The sequence below is a fragment of the Macrosteles quadrilineatus genome, unplaced genomic scaffold (assembly GCF_028750875.1).
Source record: "Macrosteles quadrilineatus isolate MER2022 unplaced genomic scaffold, UCM_ALF_1.0 Scaffold_2__2_contigs__length_208266976, whole genome shotgun sequence".
Classification (NCBI taxonomy): Eukaryota; Metazoa; Arthropoda; class Insecta; order Hemiptera; family Cicadellidae; genus Macrosteles; species Macrosteles quadrilineatus.
This window is the reverse complement of record NW_026542595.1, coordinates 33,485,451-33,509,026: the sequence shown is the minus strand read 5'-3', so window position 1 is coordinate 33,509,026 and position 23,576 is coordinate 33,485,451. Positions and strand designations below refer to the sequence as shown.

Genomic DNA, 23,576 nt, shown 5'->3' with positions numbered 1-23,576 from the left:
GCTGAATGAAGTTCAGTTCTGGATTACTATAATAGTACAGTGTTATACAGAATTCGAAGCAGTCAGAGATTCAATAAGACTCGACAAGATCACGTAGTTACTCAGTATACAGACTGGATTTAGCCAGCGTAGTTACGCAGTATACGGACTGGATTTAGCCATTAGCTTTCCAAAATAAAGTGAACGACCTCGCAAAGTAGATAAGCCTTTGTATCAGCGCAAACCGAGTTAACAGGCATTAAAGTGGATAACCCGGCCCATTATTGAACGAGCATCCTTTTACTTCTTTGTCCTAGTTTGTTACTAAAACAAATACTTTTTCCTACAGTCACCCGACAAAGTGGGCTTCCTTGCACAGATTATAGTACAGAAAGCCTTACATTGGCGCGAACCAGTATTCCAACTATACAACACAAAACAGCGTGTTTTTATTATGCACTTAAAGATATTATGACTACGATCAGCTGGTGCAGCGTTTCCCATTTCGTTCAATATTTGGATTTAACCTAATCTAAAAACGTGATGTACAGTGTTTGAAAGACTTATTATTTATATGATTTATAGTAACCGTAGGAAAAATATAATGCGTAACACGCGTGCAAACTGCCTTTGCTGCACTCCAGAAACTTTCAACACTCGCCTATGGCTCATGCGTAAACATTTCTCCCGTGTGCAGCAAAGTGCCACTTCGCCCACTCATCGTTCTTATGGACAACTGTTTGATCCTGATAGGTTAAAATATTACTCTTACAATAATGAGTTGTCGTTGGAGTGGGAATACTAATCATCCGGCTATAAAATCACATTTCCGTTATATAGCCAAACAAAGCTTTACACTTCACTCAGAATTTAGGTTTAAAATAGAGTTATAAGCTTAGTTACAATCTTATATATTAAAAAGTGACAGGGGGTTTTATTTCACGATTCTGAATCAAACATTTGACGGATTTTACTGTTTCACTTTAAAAACAACAACCCAAATTTGGTTAATTTAAATGTATTTTTTTACTACCGTAAAGGATGTGTTATCAGGAAATGAGTAGTTTTGAGCTATCCATCTCAAACACTTGCGTATTATCAAGTTTTGTCGTAAATGCAACCTGTGTAAGTATAAGATTATGTCATAATAATATTAACTCATGTTTGGGAAATATTATTTCAGCAACTATTGCTTAATCAATTAAGGTATAAGTGGTTAACGTGTTGATACTTCCCTTCCTTGATGTTCGAATGAGTGTATGTCAGCATACCGAAATTTAAATTAGAAATGAAAATGTCAACCGGTGTAATATGTCTCTAGAATACTATCGATTCATACTATACCATAACTATCCCAGTAATACTGTGTGGTCCAGAAACTTGGGCACAGACCAAATAACCGAAAAACCATATAGCTGGGTTTGAGAATATAGTACAGAGAAAATATACGGAACAGTTCTGCATTATAGATGTTGAGATGCGAACGAACAAAGAGCTAAGAGAAATATGTATAACACCCAGATATAGGGGTGCTTTCCAGAAGTAAAAGGCTCGGATGCGTGGTGGAGAGAAGATACATAAACTTTTAAGACCAAGTGAAAGATATCTCCAGACTGGGATCCACATTAGAAGAACCAGGGGATTGAGGCCGGTATTCTCGTAAGGTTTCAGTGGTGACGGAGGTAAGATTAGGTACGGCAAGTGATAGTACGTAAAGGCAAGTGGGGGTAGCGGAATGTTATCCCCTGAGCAAAACTGACGTCACAAACTAGGGGTTAAAATCCCGGCTGCACACTTTTGAGTTGCCCAACATGAGTTGACAAAATTAAAGGTAGAATTAAACATATCTTTTCACGGATTTGAACTTAATCATAACAATGTAAATGATAAAACCTAGTAGTACGGGCCGAAATTTTACCCCTTTATGAGTTTGGCTCCAAATTTGCGGCCCGGATTTTTTTCTCTGGAATCTTACAACATGTCCAGATGTAGAATTTGGTGGGAACGATTAATTTTGTACATAATTCTGTTGATAGAAAGACTTATAGTCAGTAAACTATTATTTACCGATATTCACTATCTCAAAGTGTTTCGCTCAAAACTATAATTATAAAAAAATACGGTTGTTGGTTACGGTTAAAAAATACAAAATGTTGTAAATTTAAACCCCCATGTACTAAAGGAGAATTTATAAGCTGTTGTAGTTTCCTTGTTTATGGATATATTCTGATTAAACTTGGCAAATTTATTTGTTTTATACTGAGCTATTATTTTACTAAAAAGACACACTTTATTTTCCTTCCTATATCCCCAAACCTATGTACCCGCGTTAGACTTAATGTTACTAAAGCAGAGAATACACCTAGCAAGATTAAGGAAATATTTCAGTGAAAATGCAATCAGACAAATGAACATTCGCTTAGTCTGCAGGATTGCTGCGGCAGGGGTATTATAATTTATCTTTATCAATCTTATCTGTGTTGAAAAGAAACCTCGCAGCTAAGCTTTTCGATTTCATCCTCCACTTTTGTTACATGAATAACTTTAGTTACTTGTGTGGTTAGTTTTGTAAAACACCGTTAAAGAGTTTTGAAACAAATCAACACAATAGCCAATTATTTAGTTTTCATCTGTTCCCAGCGAACGAGAGCCGCGAACCCAAAATTAGATTTCGCACCAAGCTGCTGACGTCACACAGAAAATTGAGTGTTAACAAAATTAGACGCGAGATACAGCGGGGAACTGAGGTCTCGAGAGCACCTGTCTGAAATGAGGTTCTCTCAAACAATATTCCGCACCTCTCGAGAAACAAACTACCGCCTTATACAGTTACCAACGAGGAGACACTCTACCGCGATGTGAAGCTAGACGCGAGATACAGCGGGGAACTGAGGTCTCGAGAGCACCTGTCTGAAATGAGGTTCTCTCAAACAATATTCCGCACCTCTCAAGAAACAAACTACCGCCTTATACAGTTACCAACGTGGAGACAGTCTACCGCAATGTGAAGCTAGACACGACTAGGGGAAATGGCGCCTTGTAGAACAATATATGTTGAGGCAAACTACAATCTTGTATTTGTATACTAATAGCGAAATACTTCTTTGGAAATATCCGACCAACCGTTACCTGCAGTTCGTTGATCTGAGTCGTTTTGGAATGGTAAGTTGGTAATTGGGTTTTTGACTACAAGCTCGGAGGGAAATAGTTAAATGTGCAGTTACCAAACTAATGATAGGAAACGACTTTAGGTACGGTTACAAATTTCTGGGAAAATTGGTGAATTTAACTATATGGTAAAAGACTGTGTTGTATAGCTACAAATAATGTTGAGGAAAACTACTAATTTTTAAAAGCTAAAATGCTAAGAGTATCTACTGTTATGTATATATACAAATGCTGAGAGAGAAGTAACTGCTTTTAACAAATGCAAATGTTAAGAATATTAACACATTTTACAAATATACCATATAATTTAAGGAAGATTACTAGTTTGCACAGCTTTAAATAATAAGACCAACCAACACTTGTACGTGTACAAACAATGATAAAAAGTATTAGTTTTTATGCATATAAAATGGTAAGGAAAATTACTCATTTGTACAGCTAGAAATAATAAAATCAACTAACAACTTGCACGGCTAAAAATTATGAAAATAACTACCTTTTTCACAAATATAAAATTTAAGACAAACTACAGATTTGCACAGCTTTTGATTAGAAGAAAACGACAGACTTATATAGGTAAAACCGCTGAGGAAAGCTAGAATAATTTAAACAGATATATACTAACGTTTGGAAATCACTTTTATCCGGTATTAAAATAAAAACGATTAAAAACATTTTTCTCAGTTATTGAAATGTTTAAATACATAGTAATTAAATTTTTTATCAAATGAAAATTGTTGCTGCTATTTTCCGATTCGAATTGATTTTGATAATTTAATTTCCGATATAACACCTCTATATGTAATTATAATCCAATAAACATGTACTACGTTACTGGCTGTTTTTATTTTAAATTTGGGATGCTGTTTGCCTTAGGAATAAAATTATAAACAGTTTCTAAGTTGGAAATAATCTCACAGTACATAAAGCCTGTAGGCAGTCTGTGTTAGACATAAGGCAGATTGCTGTATATATTTCTAAAACAGAAACATGTGGGAAAATGAAACTTTGTGTTCTGGAAAGAATGGATTAGTGGATTAGTGCTCTCCTTTCTTGGATCATCGGCTTTATTTTAGCATTTTGTGTTTCTATTTTGTACGTATCTAGATAAAGAATTTATGAAAAGGATTTATGTACGAAATCAACCTTAATAAAACCATTATCCTATACTGTACTTGTATATTTATCATAAAATACTATTACTCTATTTGCTTATAAATATGTAAGCAAATACAGTTATAGTTTTATGTGTACAAGGGTAAAATATGTAAGGTAAGGTATGTAACTAGGGTAATAAACCTAGAGTTGGAATAAATCACGATTATATTTACTAGCACTAGATGTCAAGTAGAATCGAGCATAAATTATAGTGTAAAATAATATTATAGTGTTCCATTTAGATAAGGCAACAATCATCATTATGATGTGAGCTAGAATATTGAACGAGATAACAATGGTACAGTAAGTTAATGTTGAATTAAAAATAAACAAAGCATGAAAGAGGTGATTGACTTTAAACAGCAAGTTTGTTAGATAAACGGAATTTAATAAAATGCAGTATAAATAAATCAATATAGTAGAACTAAGAGGAATTTTATTCATGAATAGTTTCATGTTTGTGGTTATTATTGACCACCTATTTAATGCAGTATGAAGTGAATGCACTTATATTGTAATAACGATGACAGTTATTAAAATAAAATAAACATAAAGTACTATTTTATTGCAATTTACTTAGTAAAAGAAAAACAAAAACTTTTATATAAGTAATAAAATAGTTTTTGAAAGTTTATGACAATTTTCATTCTTAGTCTTCTTGGGCGTATATTAAATAAAATAAGCACTTTATTGACTATTGTATGCGATTACTCTATTTTTAATAATTGAAAAAATACATGTTGGTTTATCAGTCTAAGTCCCAATTAAAAGTTCAAACTTTTAAAATGTATACATTTAATATTCAAATTTAAGTTTGTAAATACAGTGAGAAATTTTAAATTGAATGTATGATTTAACAAACACTTCATAGGTCTGTATGTATTTCATAAGTCAGTCCGTTGATTGTATGCCATCCCGCACGTTCTATATAGTTCAGATATCGGGACTGATCTCTTCATTACATGTGCAATGAATCGTAATCGTAATCATAGCAATCATACTAGGATCATACACTACTTGTAGTCCCAGATATGTCAACGATCAGCTGTTGTCATTAACCTCATCAGCTGTTGTAACATTGTTGTCACGTTGTCTTCCTAGTGCTACCAATCAGGTGTATTATAGGTGAAGGTGGATATTGTAAAAGATAAATGGCAAATCATATGTTTTTGGTACACTGTTTCTACATCAATATTTGGCATTATTAATTTTAACTTTAATGAGCTAAGTAAAACCCCTGTCGCACAATATAACCTAAATCAAATTGGTCCCATTAGTACAGTATTAAGGATTGCTGTAACATAAAAAGCAAACAGTATTGTTTTGATCCATTTCAATGTATATAGTCCACAAATATATACATGGATAAGTTAGATTTAACAAGCATCAGCTACCAGTTTATTTTACCCAATACCTACTGCGTCTTTTTGGTTTACATTTTGGAGCCGGTTTGAATGGTAACGCAATACAGCAGTACCAAATGTTTGAAGAAGTTTTCCTAATTGGAATAAATACTTAGCAGAGTAGAGCTCACTCCCAACATTCTTCCGAATGACCATAATGGGATAGTTTGTAAACTCGTGAACTTAGTAATCAATAGGCCTACCTACGTTTGATCCTAATATGATCGAAACATAAGAAATTTTACTAGGGTTGTTGCTTTACGGACACATAAAGAAAAGTCAACGAGAAATTCACTTTTTGGTTTCTGGAAATCCTGAAACGAAAAAAGTACAGCAATCCCAAGCCCAAGTTTTACCAATAGTAAGTAATTATTTTTAAGGATACTACAGTAAAATATACTAAAAATGGATGACCCTTATGTTAACGTTTTTAAAGTGTGTTTTGATAATGCTATTGCAGCATTATCAAAAATGTATTAATTGATGAATCATTAGACTTGCTTCACACTTGATATGACCTCTTCGATGAGTTTTGTAAAACCGTTGCAGGATAAAGGAAAGAAACAGGGAGAACAATTGGCCCAATACTGTGAAGTACTAGTCACTGGTCAAGAGGCGGCTGAAGTAGCAAATCACTCGGACTAGTTGTCGATTATTGCATTTCCTTCCCGTGTGATGGACACAAGTGCACACTTCAGCTGGTTGGTCGATCGGAAAACGCCTCAATTAAGCTGTAAAATCCACTCATTTTGTATAAAGTGCTGCTTGTAATAGTCAGCGTTTATTTTCTAATGTGTAACTTGTAAGTGAACGAAATATAATTATATATACCAGAATGTCAAACGTATCATTTACCAAGGATGGACTAAATCCTAAATCTCATACATATAAATGTGTTCGAAAAATGTGAACGATACATTTTTAGAAGGTTACAAACTATTATACCTATGAAGTGGAGGTTGGGTAATACAGTGATACCTACACATTTCCAATGGTTCAAAATGGTTATTTATCTATTAGAATTATAATAGTGATTACGCAAGAAATAGTAATATATTTATGTCACAGTTTTATGTAATTGATATTTATATCTTTGATATTGTATAGTATTTTAACTTGATGTTTGCGACTCGGTCCCTGCACTCAAGCCTTGCTTCGCAGGGACCTAATTTAAGAGAATTTAATGTTAAAAGTTGTATGTAATGTTTCTTTTTCTGAATAAACTGAATTGAATTGGAACACTTTAAAGCCATGACAGTTAAGACCTTTTTCATTTGCTGCTTAGACATGGGGTTAACTGTAAAAAACGAATCTACCACCGAAGCATATCAACCTTTAAATATGTAATCCATGAACCATGTCACGAATACATGCAATTAGTTATCGTAACTTCTAGTAATATATCAAGTATATTAACGTCAAAACTGGGTATACGAGAATGAGAGTTGTTGTTAAAAATAGGGCGTTTGGAGTGCTTTAAATATGTAATCCATGAACCATGTCACGAATGCATGCAATTAGTTATCGTAACTGCTAGTTATATATCAAGTATATTAACGTCAAAACTGGGTATATGAGAATGAGGGTTGTTGTTATAAAAGGGTGTTTAGAGTGAATGTTAAGATCAAAAGAGTGATAGAGCCGTTGGGACTTGGACAGAGATGGAAAGGAGGATATGACGAAGACAGAGTGAAATGTATTAAACAGACAGCAGGAGGGATGTGCTGTAGTAAACATCGTCCGTATGACGACGTTCAGAGTGTATCACTCTATGATCAAATGCTTTACGAGTAAAAAAATAAACTAATTCATCTATGCCTAGTTGGTGACATATTTGATGAATAAATCACTCTTTTTATTTTTGTAAGTAAAAATAAACCTGGCCTTAAGCTTCTCATAACATAATAACTAATTACGGTTTCCCTAAACTAGACGATGGCAAAATGATATGAATGTTATTAAATATTCGTGTTAATGGCAATGAAGTGCATGTAAAATTGTACATTGTATATATATCTTATAAAACTTATATCTCATAAGTTTTCATTTCTTTTCACACTCTTACATTGTTTGAGCTCATGATTAAAATGTCATTAGTTTAAAATTGTACATTAGCCCATAATGAAAAGCTTATCTAAGAAGATTTTGTGTCTGTGTGTGTGTTTGTATGAGCTAAACTCAAAAACTACTGAACCAACTGGGCTCAATTGGACAAAAATACAGCTCTGAGGATACATATATCTCTAAAAATACCCCCGCCGCAGCAAACTTTCAGACTATGCAAATTTTCATTTGCCTGATTATAGTTTGTTCACTAAAATGTCCCCATTAAAAATTATAGAAACTTACTAACATACTATAATATACTATAATGTTACTATTGTTATAGCTTTTCGTTTACAGTACAAACTAATCAACATGTTGATTGATTATACCTTAAAATCCTTAAAGGTCTTAAAATCTGATTTTGGATCCTAGGTAGCCTTAGTAAGTGAAACTGACTATTATCTATTATGTATTACTGACTATTATGTATTTGTAATACATTTCAATTTCGTTTCTAAATTAAATGGTGAATGTGAAACCATTTTTAAGGCATTTTCAAAGAACCAACATCGTCACTTTTGCGCACTGACGTGTCGCAAGGCACGAGTATTAAATAGCTGCTAGTTACATATAAACTCGGTTACGTCTTCAGGTTTAAACAACCATTTATTGATATTTATTGACTATACCATATCTAATGAAGTATTTACAAGCAATGTAGACTAATATAAATTAAAATTATGATAATAATAGTTGAAATTCTCCTTTACGTGATAACTATCACATACAAGCTGTAACTTATTACTCTCCTAAGATAACGATGACACGAAGATGTGTTCTAATTGAGTATGAAATTAAATTTGATGTACTGTAATAAGCAAATGGGTCCTGCTTTGTTACTGACTAAGACCAGCTGATTCTCTAGCAAGGGTCATTATTTAAGCCCACTGTTCATTGTGGTTGTGTCCAGATTAACCGTTAGAAGTTTACATTTTTTTCTGCGCCCGTCAACTGCCAGAATAGTCCTATAACCACTACCGGCAACCAATATTTTTATTAAGTAATTAGTGACCAACTAGTTAATCTGTTGCTTGAATATATAACTTATTACTTAATTGTTACACGATCTTTATGTTAAAGCTAGATCCAGAAACAGAGGAAACATAAATAATAGCTCTTATTTGTTTAGTTCGCTTAGTATTTAACAATTCCTAATATAAATTGCCATCAGTCGTTAAAAATCTATAACTTTTTATAGAGGATTTCTAATTCAATAGGGTTCACTCTGATTTTTGTTGGTTTTGTCTAACACAAAATGCATTTTTTAAATGTTTCGATATTTCTTATGGTACAAAAATCATTTTAACAATTCAGAGGCTTAAACATCAGCCCCCATCAATCCTTAAATAGTTTGAATAATACAATTTATGTTATATTGCTTGGTTTAAAAGTAGCATAAAATATGAAAGTTTGGATCCGAATGAAAAACATTTGAAAAATGAAGCTATATTAACATTAACAGAACTCATTCCGTTCACAAAGCCTTCAGCGGTTTGTTGAACAAAATTATATCCCCGAGGCTTTTAAAAGAACCGGAAGACCATTTTACAAGTCTGTTAAATGTGTTAAACACAAAATAAACAAAGCGTAACTCGACTGTAGGCTTTTGATATCCAGAGGTAAAGTTTCTTCGCCATTGTTTGACTTATCTAACAAGCTTCATTCAATTGTGTATCGCCTCCACCCTGGCCAGATCTTGAGATTCACGAAACAAAAATATTTCATATTCTTCTTCGTAGCTAAGCTAATCAACACTACAACATTTTCCCACAGGAAAGTACTTGAACACTTTTTGATAACCAAGGTAGTATTGTACATTATGAAATCTTTTACAGAAGTAATCAAAACTATTACAGATTAACATTGTGTTTTTTGTTTAACTTAAACCCTCTGGGCCATCTTAATGCATTTATTTTGAAATGGGTTTACTTAAAAATACATTAGACTAAAATAAACCACTCCTAGAAATATTAGTTCTCCAATTTAACAACACTTGGTTTATTCGTAAGAACTTTAAGCTTTGTACAGACAAAAAAAGTTGACAAACAAGTTAGTTTAACTATGATGGAAACACAGTTCAGGTTATAATATTAAAATCAAATGAAATGTGTTTGAAAATTTATGGTACCAAAACATTTTGAAACCAAATATGTTTCGTTAACACTTTTATAATCAAGCATAAAAAAAATCGTTGCAAAGAATTAAATTCTTTGCAACAAATTCTTTCTTTTCCGACAAATTTTGTTGGTGAACTAAATTCAAAGGACATTTCTGATCAAAGTTGATTAATTAAGGTACAATTCACTAATCACAAGTTTGGTAAGAATTTCAATGAGAGATTACTTTTACAAAAATGTAATTATACTTATTCAAGATTTTTATGAACAAAATCTCTCATTTACCTCGCAAAGCTTAAGAAGATTTAATAGTTTTTTACTGTCTATGGTAAAGTTAAGAATGTAAATACTACCTTAACTGAAATTGACGCTTGTTTGTATAATATCTAAAAAGATCTTTAACTTTCATTTCGGGGAACATTTCAGTTCTCAGGGTTGATAAAAATTCAAAATTTTCTTTATCTTACACCTTTACTCATGTAAAGCAATAAACAACAATGAATGGCTAAAATGCTCATCTCAATCAGTAAAAGAAAACTATCAAGTTAAATGGAATGTCTTGTGACGGTTACACATACATCTCATATAAATTAGTTTCTCAACATTTTACCTTAAAAAATATTAAAAAATATGTTTTTAGCTAAATGATTACATTTATACACATATATATTTATGTTACACTATTACCAAAAATAGGAATTAAAAATTGTATTGCATATTTGCATACTCCTATTAGAAACTTTAAAAGGGGAGCCAGACCAAAAAAAGTTGTTATTTACACAAATTTGGTTTTTTGCTTATTGTTATTCTCCTTTTAATTCCCTTTAAAATGATATAACATTCATATATGATATTCAGATGTAAGCCCTTTGAAAAAATAACAAAAAATCACGACAGCTAGTTGTCAGTCCGCGTAACTTCAAAAGTGGAGGTAGTATACTCATGATGTTTAAAAAAGAAAATGTTGAGGAAAAGGTACAAAGCTGCTGAAAGTATCATGAAGTAGGCTAGAGTAGCTAGAAGAAAAAGAAGGCTCATGCAGAAAGTGGATGAAGAGGCAGCATTATGATCCTCAATATAGACAGGTCTATTTTATGATAAATATTGCTTGCGGTAGGTCCTACAGTTTTATCAGGGTTGTACCCTGTTTTCACCTCGTTTTCCGAAAGTTCAACATTTTAATAACAAGGGTACTCGAATCTCTGGAACTAATTGACCTAGAGACTTGTTTATACATAATTGTTGTGTTATAAGTAACATTTAGACCCATTTTTATTACTGTCACATTGCTAGTTTTGAAGGAAATAATTTATCTCTTGTCCTGTAAAATTTGTTAACTTTTTTGTGTATTACAAAAAACAATTATATAATACTTAATTGAAAAATTCTGAAATTGGGTCTGTTTAAACATAAAAAACTGATAATTATAGCCTACAGTTTTAAAAGTCATAGCTTTACACCTTTTGATGAGAAGTGTACCTAAAGAAAGCAAATTTAACATTGGCAGTCTACTTATGAATAACATAGGCTCCTTAGTGCGTAATGAGCATGCATTAAAATGTAACTTTATCGATCAAACTAAATGTTACATTCAAAACGAAAACATGGAATCAAACTATTTTTAGGATGCAGCAATAAGAAAGTCCAGCCTTGTACAGTTTTAGCTAGGCAAACATTCGTGACAGTAGGGTCTATGACGGCAATAACATTCGTGTACAAACAATGACGACTACATTACGAGACATGATCACTTCGTGAGCGACACCTCTGCCCCGACCTATGTCTATGTTAACTAATAACCTACACACGACACATTCAACAATAAAATACGAGATAACGACGACAATGACGTAATTTTATTTAATTTCAAAAATAAAAAGTATCATCTATCATCTGACATATACTTTCTCCCATTAGCTTTCCAACAACCGTTATCATGGGCAATCGGAGGTAGAAATAACAATAGTTTATGGGTAAAATCACAAAAGCTCCAATTACTCGTGAACTATAAATTTTACTGCAATTGGGGTTGTACTATTCTGTTTAATTATAAGAACCATAAAATACTAAACTGACTTAAATAAAAATCGGTCGAATTTTTTTTTAGAATATCAGACTTTAGTTAGACCTATTTAATATATATATATATTATCACAATTAAAATTACAAAAACCTTTGAACCTTAATTTTTTACAGCAACGGGTGCTGTACTATTTTGGTTAGAGTTAAAATGACACTACATTTTAATCAAAACCATTCGGACAGTTTTAGGGGAAAAAATTGATTTTCCGATTTTATGCAAAGTGTTTATGGGAAAATAAGAAATGTTAAGAAAATTAATAAAAAAAATAGAGATACCATGGATTAGTGCCCTCATACAAAATTTCATAAAACTCGGACCACATGTGTGGTCTGTAGTTCTGTACACATCTTTTAGAAATTTTCTACTGTATCAAAAAACTTCAGTGTAAGGAACAAGCTATTACAAGTTACCCGCGGGCGGGACGAAAAGACCTTGACTAGGGACCGTTTTACTTTTTCATTTGTTGTCCCCAGAGGCCAAATAACATATTGTATCGTTATAGATGTTTATCTGTATATAAACACAAGCGGTTTAATAGCACGTGTCAAATATTTTAAGGTATGGTTTTGATCACAAATAGCGATACCAAATGTCAATCAGATTGCTATATGTCAATCTTCCTACCTGAACAACAATTTTTTGATTTTAAGAAAATTCTCGACATCGCTTATTAAATTAATTTTTTTTCAACTTTTAGCCTACATAATGATATCAACAATTGTTTTTTTAATATGCATAAAATATCCCTTCAGGAAATGTAGGCAATAGTTTTTTCCTACAGTCACCCGGCAAAGTTAGCTTCCTTGTACTGTTTATAGTACAGAAAGCTGCTAATTGCTGCATATTTATACTTTGCCGTACGGTTTATACTTTGTCGTACGGTTTATACTTTGCCGCACATCAGGATTCCAACGAAACAACACAAAACAGCGTGGTTCTATTATGCACGTAATCCGTGTACGCTTGGAAATAGGTTGGCAACACTTAAAGATAATAATAGTATGAGCAGCTGATTGACTATTATAACTACGATTTAACCTGTCATTTCGTGTTTATAGTTTCGGTATTTCTGAACTTTCTGGACTTTTCTATTAAACGATTTTAAAACATTCCTACGATCTTAATAAACAAGAAAATACCTTTAAAGCATTTTTTTAGCGCGGAAACCACTTCAAATTACAAAAACATACGGAACTATATTCTCAAAACGCGGAGCACATTTCTTGCCGAGGTAAAATAGCGGAGTGATACGGACCGCGGGTACTACTTTCTCTAGGGCACCATTTGTGTTGCCAGCTGAACCTGAACCTAAAAACGTGTTGTATAGTGTTTGAAAGACTAATTATTTATATACTTTATAGTGACTGTAGGAAAAATATAATGTGTAACACGAGTGAAAAAGGCCTTTGCTGCACTCGAGATCATTCCGCACTCGCCTGCGGCTCGTGCGTAAACATTGCTCTCGTGTGCAGCAAAGTGCCACTTTCACCACTAGTTACACAAATAACTATTTTACAGTTGGATATACTTTCAACGTTGTGAATTCGTCTTGGATAGTAAATTTTGGTCATGGGAACGGGATTCAAGTTTTCAAAAAACGGCATTTTTCAAACGGTTTTCTTTAAACATGGAAATGTCCAATTTACCTTAAGGCAATCGTGTAGAGCTTAATAAACAAAAACAAAATTGGGTACTTCAGTATTAAACGGAGGCCACATTTTGTCAGCGCGCTGCGGCGGTTATGTTAGGTTTGGTTATCGTAAATATTATGTGTGTAGGACTTTCCTCGCTTCGTTATGAATCGAACGATACTTTCTATTATGATAACCCAACCTAACATAACCGCCGCAGCGCGCTGACAAAATGTGGCCTCCGTTTAATACTGAAGTACCCAAAATTGTATATCGAAGCATTTTGTAATCAAGATGTTATTCTTATAGTAAAACAAAAATGTTGTAGTTTGCTTATTTATAAATAGCCTATATCTAATCTGATTTGGTGAATCTATTTATTTCATCCTATACTAATAACATTTCATCAAAAACCCCTTCCCCATAGCAGCAAAACTGAGTACTCGCTAATCTAACATAATTTACTGTAAATGGGGAACAAATATGACTTGTTTACATAAAAAAATTACATTTAAAACGTAATAAGACACTTGAAAAAATCACTTAGTTTGAAGTTTTGCTGTGGTGGGGGTTTTATTGTATTTTGAGATATCAATACAGTTTATGAACCTATCAAGAAGATTTTGTATAACGAGAATTATGCTGCGAACTATTACAACATACCAACAACTAGAATAATAGCGTATTCACAACATTTCATAGATACATTATAATGATAATACATCAATGTACAACAGTAATTAACATCAGACAGGAGGTGATTTAGTGCAATGTAACAACGCAATGACGAGCTATCGACCCTCTGAGTGGTTAGGCTCCATGTAGACGTACCAATCTGCATACTTGATAGTCAGTGGCGGCGAGTGGGATAAATCGTATGGTACTCACTGATTATACATAGGTTGCATGAATGTATGTCTGCCTACTATATACTATGTAACAACGCAATGCCGAGCTATCGACCCTCTGAGTGGTTAGGCTCCATGTAGACGTACCAATCTGCATACTTAATAGTCAGTGGCGGTGGGTGGGATAAATCGTATGGGACTCACTGACTATACATAGAATGCATAAATGTATGTCTGCCTACTATATACTATGTAACAACGCAATGCCGAGCTATCGACCCTCTGAGTGGTTAGGCTCCATGTAGACGTACCAATCTGCATACTTAATAGTCAGTGGCGGCGGGTGGGATAAATCGTATGGGACTCACTGACTATACATAGAATGCATAAATGTATGTCTGCCTACTATATACCATGTAACAACGCAATGCCGAGCTATCGACCCTCTGAGTGGTTAGGCTCCATGTAGACGTACCAATCTGCATACTTGATAGTCAGTGGCGTTAGGTGGGATAAATCGTATGGAACTCACTGACTATACATAGGATGCATAAATGTATGTCCGCCTACTATATACTATGTAACAACGCAATGCCGAGCTATCGACCCTCTGAGTGGTTAGGCTCCATGTAGACGTACCAATCTGCATACTTAATAGTCAGTGGCGTTAGGTGGGATAAATCGTATGGAACTCACTGACTATACATAGGATGCATAAATGTATGTCTGCCTACTATATACTATGTAACAACGCAATGCCGAGCTATCGACCCTCTGAGTGGTTAGGCTCCATGTAGACGTACCAATCTGCATACTTGATAGTCAGGGGCGTTGGGTGGGATAAATCGTATGGGACTCACTGACTATACATAGGATGCATAAATGTATGTCTGCCTACTATATACTATGTAACAACGCAAAGCCGAGCTATCGACCCTCTGAGTGATAAGGAGTTATGTAGACGTACCAATCTGCATACTTGATAGTCAGTGGCGTTGGGTGGGATAAATTGTATAGGACACACTGACTATACATAGGATGCATAAATGTATGTCTGCCTACTATATACTCTATAACAACGCAATGACGAGCTATCGACCCTCTGAGTGGTTAGGCTCCATGTAGACGTACCAATCTTCATACTTAATAGTCAGTTGCGGCGAGTGGGATAAATCGTATGGTACTCACTGATTATACATAGGTTGCATGAATGTATGTCTGCCTACTATATACTATGTAACAACGCAATGCCGAGCTATTGACCCTCTGAGTGGTTAGGCTCCATGTAGACGTACCAATCTGCATACTTAATAGTCAGTGGCGGCGAGTGGGATAAATCGTATGGGACTCACTGATTATACATAGGTTGCATGAATGTATGTCTGCCTACTATATACTATGTAACAACGCAATACCGAGCTATCGACCCTCTGAATGGTTAGGCTCCATGTAGACGTACCAATCTGCATACTTAATAGTCAGTGGCGGCGAGTGGGATAAATCGTATGGGACTCACTGATTATACATAGGTTGCATGAATGTATGTCTGCCTACTATATACTATGTAACAACGCAATACCGAGCTATTGACCCTCTGAGTGGTTAGGCTCCATGTAGACGTACCAATCTGCATACTTAATAGTCAGTGGCGGCGAGTGGGATAAATCGTATGGTACTCACTGATTATACATAGGTTGCATGAATGTATGTCTGCCTACTATATACTATGTAACAACGCAATACCGAGCTATCGACCCTCTGAATGGTTAGGCTCCATGTAGACGTACCAATCTGCATACTTGATAGTCAGTGGCGGCGAGTGGGATAAATCGTATGGTACTCACTGATTATACATAGGTTGCATGAATGTATGTCTGCCTACTATATACTATGTAACAACGCAATGCCGAGCTATTGACCCTCTGAGTGGTTAGGCTCCATGTAGACGTACCAATCTGCATACTTAATAGTCAGTGGCGGTGGGTGGGATAAATCGTATGGGACTCACTGACTATACATAGAATGCATAAATGTATGTCTGCCTACTATATACTATGTAACAACGCAATGCCGAGCTATCGACCCTCTGAGTGGTTAGGCTCCATGTAGACGTACCAATCTGCATACTTGATAGTCAGGGGCGTTGGGTGGGATAAATTGTATAGGACACACTGACTATACATAGGATGCATAAATGTATGTCTGCCTACTATATACTATATAACAACGCAATGCCGAGCTATCGACCCTCTGAGTGGTTAGGCTCCATGTAGACGTACCAATCTTCATACTTAATAGTCAGTTGCGGCGAGTGGGATAAATCGTATGGTACTCACTGATTATACATAGGTTGCATGAATGTATGTCCGCCTACTATATACTATGTAACAACGCAATGCCGAGCTATCGACCCTCTGAGTGATTATGCTCCATGTAGACGTACAAATCTGCATACTTGATAGTCAGTAACGGCTAGTGGGATAAATCGTATGGTACTCACTGATTATACATAGGTTGCATGAATGTATGTCTGCCTACTATATACTATGTAACAACGCAATGCCAAGCTATCGACCCTCTGAGTGATTATGCTCCATGTAGACGTACAAATCTGCATACTAATAGTCAGTAACGGCGGGTGGGATAGATCGTATGGTACTCACTGATTATACATAGGTTGCATGAATGTATGTCTGCCTACTATATACTATGTAACAACGCAATGCCGAGCTATCGACCCTCTGAGTGATTATGCTCCATGTAGACGTACAAATCTGCATACTAATAGTCAGTAACGGCGGGTGGGATAGATCGTATGGTACTCACTGACTATACATAGGTTGCATGAATGTATGTCTGCCTACTATATACTATGTACCAACGCAATGTCGAGCTATCGACCCTCTGAGTGATTATGCTCCATGTAGACGTACAAATCTGCATACTAATAGTCAGTAACGGCGAGTGGGATAAATCGTATGGTACTCACTGATTATACATACCTTACCTTACCTAGCTGGCCACTCAAACCTAAGCAGGTTTTTGGCCTCTCCAACAGCTTTGCGCCATCTTTCTCGGTCCTTCATCATCTCCTCTGTAACGGACATCCTTCTCATATCCCTCCGGACTTGGTCCCACCATCGCAGCCTTGGGCGTCCTAAAGGTCTTCTTCCTACAGGTACAGCATCCGTCACTGTTCTCAAGACTGACTCTTCAGGTCTCCTGGAGACATGTCCTGCCCATCGAAATCTTTGGCTTTTAATTAATGCAGTAATATCCGGATCTTTGTAGACCTCACGTAATTCTTTATTTGTTCTAATCCTCCATATGAATACCATATGATCACTGATTATACATAGGATGCATAAATGTATGTCTGCCTACTATATACCATGTAACAACACAATGCCGAGCTATCGACCCTCTGAGTGGTCAGGCTCCATGTAGACGTACCAATCTGCATACTTAATAGTCAGTGGCGGTGGGTGGGATAAATCGTATGGGACTCACTGACTATACATAGGTTGCATGAATGTAGGTCTGCCTTCTACACGGTCTATACGGCCTGCCTATATACGGTTTAACAACGCAATGCCGAACTATCGACCCTCTGAGTGGTTAGGCTCCATGTAGACGTACCAATCTGCATACTTAATAGTCAGTGGCGGCGGGTGGGATAAATCGTATGGGACTCACTGACTATACATAGGTTGCATTAATGTAGGTTTGTATACATTGTTCTACACGACATCAGCCAAATCCCTCAATAAAGTCTAAAAAAGGGTTGTAACACATATAATGTGGTGTAAAACGTAAACATGTATTATAGCATAACTAGAGAACCCGTGCGGCTCAATGAGCCGCATAGTATGAAACATAACGCCGAGGAAAACCTTATGCTTAAATTCGAGTAACTTTAGTTACATCTTGGAGTTGTTTGAAAACTGGTTAGAAACTAATTTTAAATATCTCTATTGACGTCAAGGTTCACCTACATTATTTCTGCTCTCAGTTTTAACTGATACCTAACTTCTAATGAGTGCTAAACGATATGTCTCAATTCAAGTTAACATCTTGCAACAAAGTTTTTCCAGCATTGAAAATTGAAGAACACTGTTACCTTACTAAAAACCTGTCTTAAGTAATTAAAGTTGGGTCTTTTATTTCTTTTATTTGAGACATCCCGATCAAACGAATTTTCTCCGTAGAGTAACCTGAAAAGTGGGGTGATGTCAACTATTTCATGTGCTCCATTTTTTACCCACAAACTCTGGGTTACCAACTGCGGATAGCCATAATCTGCTTTGAATAGGCTAAAGCAGCAACACCATTGAAAGTTGGTTAACGTAATTTAACGTTTTGTCTGTCAATTACGGTATATGTCCCGCATCAGAACGTTCTCACGTTGTTGAGTGCAGTTGTTCTAAATACCTGTCCCAAAGTTTTAAAAGTATGTATACATTTGTCGAAATAGGTTTGATAACTCTTGTAGCTATAATATTTGGATAACAATTTACATTTTCTCTTTTTGAACATCATATATTATTTGCCTCTCCTGAATTATCAAAATAAACTTGACCGTAACTACTCGATCGTTCAATACTTAAACTAATTCCTTCAGTTATGTATGGTCTAATATCGCCACTAAAATTTTCAATAGCTAATTAGTTTTAGAAACTTTTCATTTTTTACTTGAAATGTTTGGATTGTGTTGGTGAATTCAGTCAAAAAAACGTTGTATAAGTTTGTCCGAGGAACTGGCAACTTAACATAGTAGTAAACAATCAATTTACGTTTTTTCTCAAGAAGTAGAGGGAATAATACAAAAGTGTACAATAAAAACATAAGGTCCGCCAAGATTTGGGATAATATTACTACTTGAACTTATTATAGTCAAGGCATTATTATAGTTTCTACTAAATGTTTTGAAATATCTCAATGTGTCAGTATCTGAAGTAAACATTTCTTGCATGCATTCATTTGATCTGACATTAGGCAAGTTTACTTTCCCACCGTGACAACACTATGAGCTTCGTATATTTTTTCACTTCCAAAGTAAGTTGCATAGCAGAACTGGCAATTTTTATTCATCTTACCAAGTGAATGTATGTATATCTGGATGGGTACCTGTTAGACCAGGACTCTCTTTTTCTACCCTCCTCATACGCACAAGATCCTCCTCCCGTGTTCAATATTTTTTCTTTGAACTTGAGGCATTTTCTGTTCTTTAAAAAAAACTGATTAACTGTTTAACTTGGTCTTGGTCTTAACCTACTGAATATACAAACATCAATATTTACTCCCAAAAAGCTAATGAGTTTCTTTTTATAAACAGCTGTTTTTTTGTTTTAAATTTGTTCTATGTATTTCTTATGGGAAAACCCCGACCTTTGAGAGGGTCTCACGCCCTTAAGAGCAGGACATTTAAAGTTCTAAAACCTTATTGCAAAACTACATATTGAGACGAATCTTTTGACACCTCAAACGTTGAAATTGGTCCACAAATAAGGGAGGAGTTGCGTTAACAAAAAACGGCTTCACGTATTATATATATTGATAGGTAAATGTCGAGAAACAATACATACAGTAAAAAACATACACATTTTTTTACAAATATTAATATTTAGCGTTAACTAAGTAATCGTCTAGAAACACTTTGACATTTTATACATTGCATAGAACGGTTACTGCAGTAACACCTTGAAGATAGATATTAGACGTTCTACTGATTGGCTTTATTTTGTAGAATGTAGGTTGCACAAGTAAGATGTTGAAGCAAATGGGGCAGCTCATTGTTTGACACGAATAACAAGTTTCTTTTGTTCTTGTCTTGTTATGTCAGCTCCAACTACATAGCTGCAACTAGAGGCACTTATTACGAGGTAACAATTAAACATATAATAATTGTAAAACAGGGAATCATTTAACATAAAGATTTTGTTATTTCTGTGTATAGTCAATGCTTGTGCCATAATTTTAAGACCTAAAATGTCGTTTTTCATTAAAAATCTATTTAAAAATATTGTTTACTGCTTATTTTAATTGCAAAATGTATTAACTAATCGGTTTCTTTTAGTTTATTTTGGTTTTTACACAAAATAAAATATGTTTAAAGCACACATAATAAAAGGAAGTTACCATGAAATTTCAGTGGTACATTGAAATTCATACATTAATGACCTAATGAGCAAATAAGAAATATAACAACACATAGTTATCAAGCAAACTAACTAATAGGAGATGACATCGCCATAAAACCTGAACATAAATAATTGGTATTGATTAAACGTCCATACACCGTCAAAATATCACATTTGGTAAATTTCAAGTAAAAGGATCAAATATAATTTATACCAGTACAAATAAATTTAGAACAGTTAGTAACAATTTTGACCGTGTTCTTAATGTGAAATCCTCGCTGTTATGAAGTTTGTTTAGTTAAATATCGTCGAAATTTAGTCAATAGCTCATCTTTACAATAAACTAATATGAAAACCAAGTACCATCAGTTCAGTTATTTTCTTATGAACATGTGTAAGTATTTCTGATATTATATTGTTAAGGGTTCGTGATCATTAATTATTGATTTACAACGCAGCGTGATCATAAGTACACGATTTCCTTTGATCCCTTTATAGCTAATTTATAGCTATGAATTTGCTTTGTTCCGCACATTGTGTTAGCTGGTGCAATTTACGTTCTAACAATTTAGGAATTTAACACTCTTGTTACAAGTTAAAAGTTGATTAACCGCTTTCAGAACTGCAGTTCAAAGTAAGCTCCCAAACTCACAAGTTAACCCCTGCAGCTTGTTTCGTCTCATAGTGACTGTTAAATATGTATATTCCTGCTTTGACTGCAATGTCAGGGCTGCTTTACCTACAGTAAAACTTAGCAATATATAAAAAAACCATCACATTCTTAGTAAACCCTTTATTACAAGTGAGAAAAGTGTTATTTAATTTGAATTTGTTTATCCAAGCAATCAACATCCAAACAAAGCTATTTGCTGCATAAACCAATGTCTTGAAAGTTTATATAATTTAATTAATTAGTGTTTACTTACTCAATAGTTAATCTCAACTGAGCCCATTCGAGTAGAAAACTAGTTTAAGAATGGCTGAATAGGCTTTCCAGCTTTATTGAACAACGATTTACGGAATTTTTTATCCTGTTTCACACTCAGTTCCCAAAATTCGTCGTTCCGATGTCTGTATCTTCTCTCAACATGATCAACATTTCTATAGTAGGATGAATAGATGCTTTTAAAATGTTCTGACTCTTCGTTGCTATCCGCGTCTGGTTTCTTCCTTTTCAATGCATGATTCTTCTTAAGTAGGCCCTTTCCATTAAATACTTCTTTAAACAACGCAATAATAAACTTACAAAAGTAAATGGTAAAATCAAAAACAGCCACTGTACTAAAGCCCAGCAGAACACCAGCAACTGCCCCAAACCCCACAACGAGGTCTCTAAACACGTACTTGGCAGTTCGGGTGTACTTGACAGCGTAGTTCTTATAGATCACCCGGAGTCTTGTCCATCCTTGTTCTTGCTTTTTTGAGATCACTAAAGGGATGGGTTCCATCTCCCCGGAGTAGTGAGTGTAGGTGCACGACTGCAGACAGGTACAGTTCATACTAACTGGGTTAGTCCATGACGGGAACCCTGGCGTGCCTTCAGTCACTCTTGCACTTCTCAGCCGCAAGTTGACGTCTCTCAGACACTCGAGATGTCCAAGGCCACAGACTGTAGCTGAGGGCCGAAATACTGCTCTGTGATAAGGGACACAACCACACAGCTCTAGCAATGTATTGATCCTGCATTCTGACAAACACCCGTCGAGTCCCTTGGCACCTTTGTCAAAGACACAATCCCTCACTTTCTCGTCAAGGTGATATAGTGAACTGTCCGCTTCGACGATTTTCACAGTGATGTCGACCTCGAATGTTTTGAACGGATTGTCTGTAGGAACAGTCATTGACGTGGTCAGGTCTGGAGGTACCTTGGAGTTGTGCACGATCACCGAATAACCGTCCCCTAACAGATCGTCTAAGACCTTCCCGGCCAGGGACTTGACACGAAATCCTAGACCGGATCTTCTGCCGAACATGTTGGTCCGCACTCCTACCAAAGCTCCTTCTGGAGTCATGAGAGGTGGTTTTTCCGGGTGATCGTGTTCAGAACGCTCTGCTGTTTGGCTGTTAAAAGAAAAGCAGAACCCCTCTTCAGTCAATTGTTTACGAAAAAGGTTACTGCAGTCGTAATATGGTGATCTCCATTTACATCGGGCAAATACATCATCAACATCCGGTCCAACGAACTTCATAATATCCACAATATCCTCCTCAGGTACAGGGTAGATATTTCCGTTCACCAAGCGTGAGTAATCTTGAGGCATGTTATAGAATGGAAATCTAGCCAATGACATAGCTATAATGGAGTTTTTAATTGCCCTATGGGTTTCCTCGTCATCAGCGTACTTCTGTACAACCTCTTCGACTTTGTTCTTCATCACCTTGTTGTTTGGGCAGATAGTGATGGCCGGGAACTCCACTTCTGTGAGCTCCACGTGGGGGTTCTCCACGACCACCATGACCACTCCTCTGAAGACCATGAGCCAGAGGTCGTACACCGTCCACACCAGCGTTACACTGATGGTCGCCAGTAGCAGCGACCAGACCATCCTCTCTAATGAGCCACCAGTCAGGTATCGAACCCCGTGGAGAGATGACTTGGCACAGAACTCCAAACAAATCGTCTTCGTATTCTTCAGCATCGCGAGTTAGAGTAACGACTCTCACGACATAAACAGCTGTACTCTATCTTATCGACGATTGCATCAAATGGATTGGTAATGTTCAAATTGTTCTACACATTATGTCAAGCTGACAAAACTGTTATTTAACAATTTATGCTATATTCAAAGCACTAAGTCTTTTGTGCAACTTTACTTCTTCTTCAAATTTCTTTATGTGTATTTATGTGTAGGCTATGGTTTAAGTTGTTGAAATCCACCAAATGTTTTTGTCTATATTTATATAGTATCCATTTATTGCGATGTTTTCACCATGAAACGACTC

The 23,576-nt window shown here is 35.4% G+C and overlaps 1 protein-coding gene across 1 annotated transcript in view; it reads right to left on the bottom strand.

The window, feature by feature from the left end:
• Positions 1-23,272, bottom strand: part of LOC128984054 (pickpocket protein 19-like) — a 39,780-nt gene extending 16,508 nt beyond the window's left edge. Inside the window, exons 1-3 of the mRNA XM_054403338.1 lie at positions 21,880-23,272; positions 20,725-20,751; positions 17,506-17,728 (exon numbers count right to left, since the gene is read on the bottom strand). Coding sequence (XP_054259313.1) covers positions 17,506-17,728; positions 20,725-20,751; positions 21,880-23,272 — 1,643 coding nt within the window. The remainder of the gene's footprint in view (positions 1-17,505; positions 17,729-20,724; positions 20,752-21,879) is intronic.
• Between the last annotated feature and the right edge of the window lie 304 nt (positions 23,273-23,576).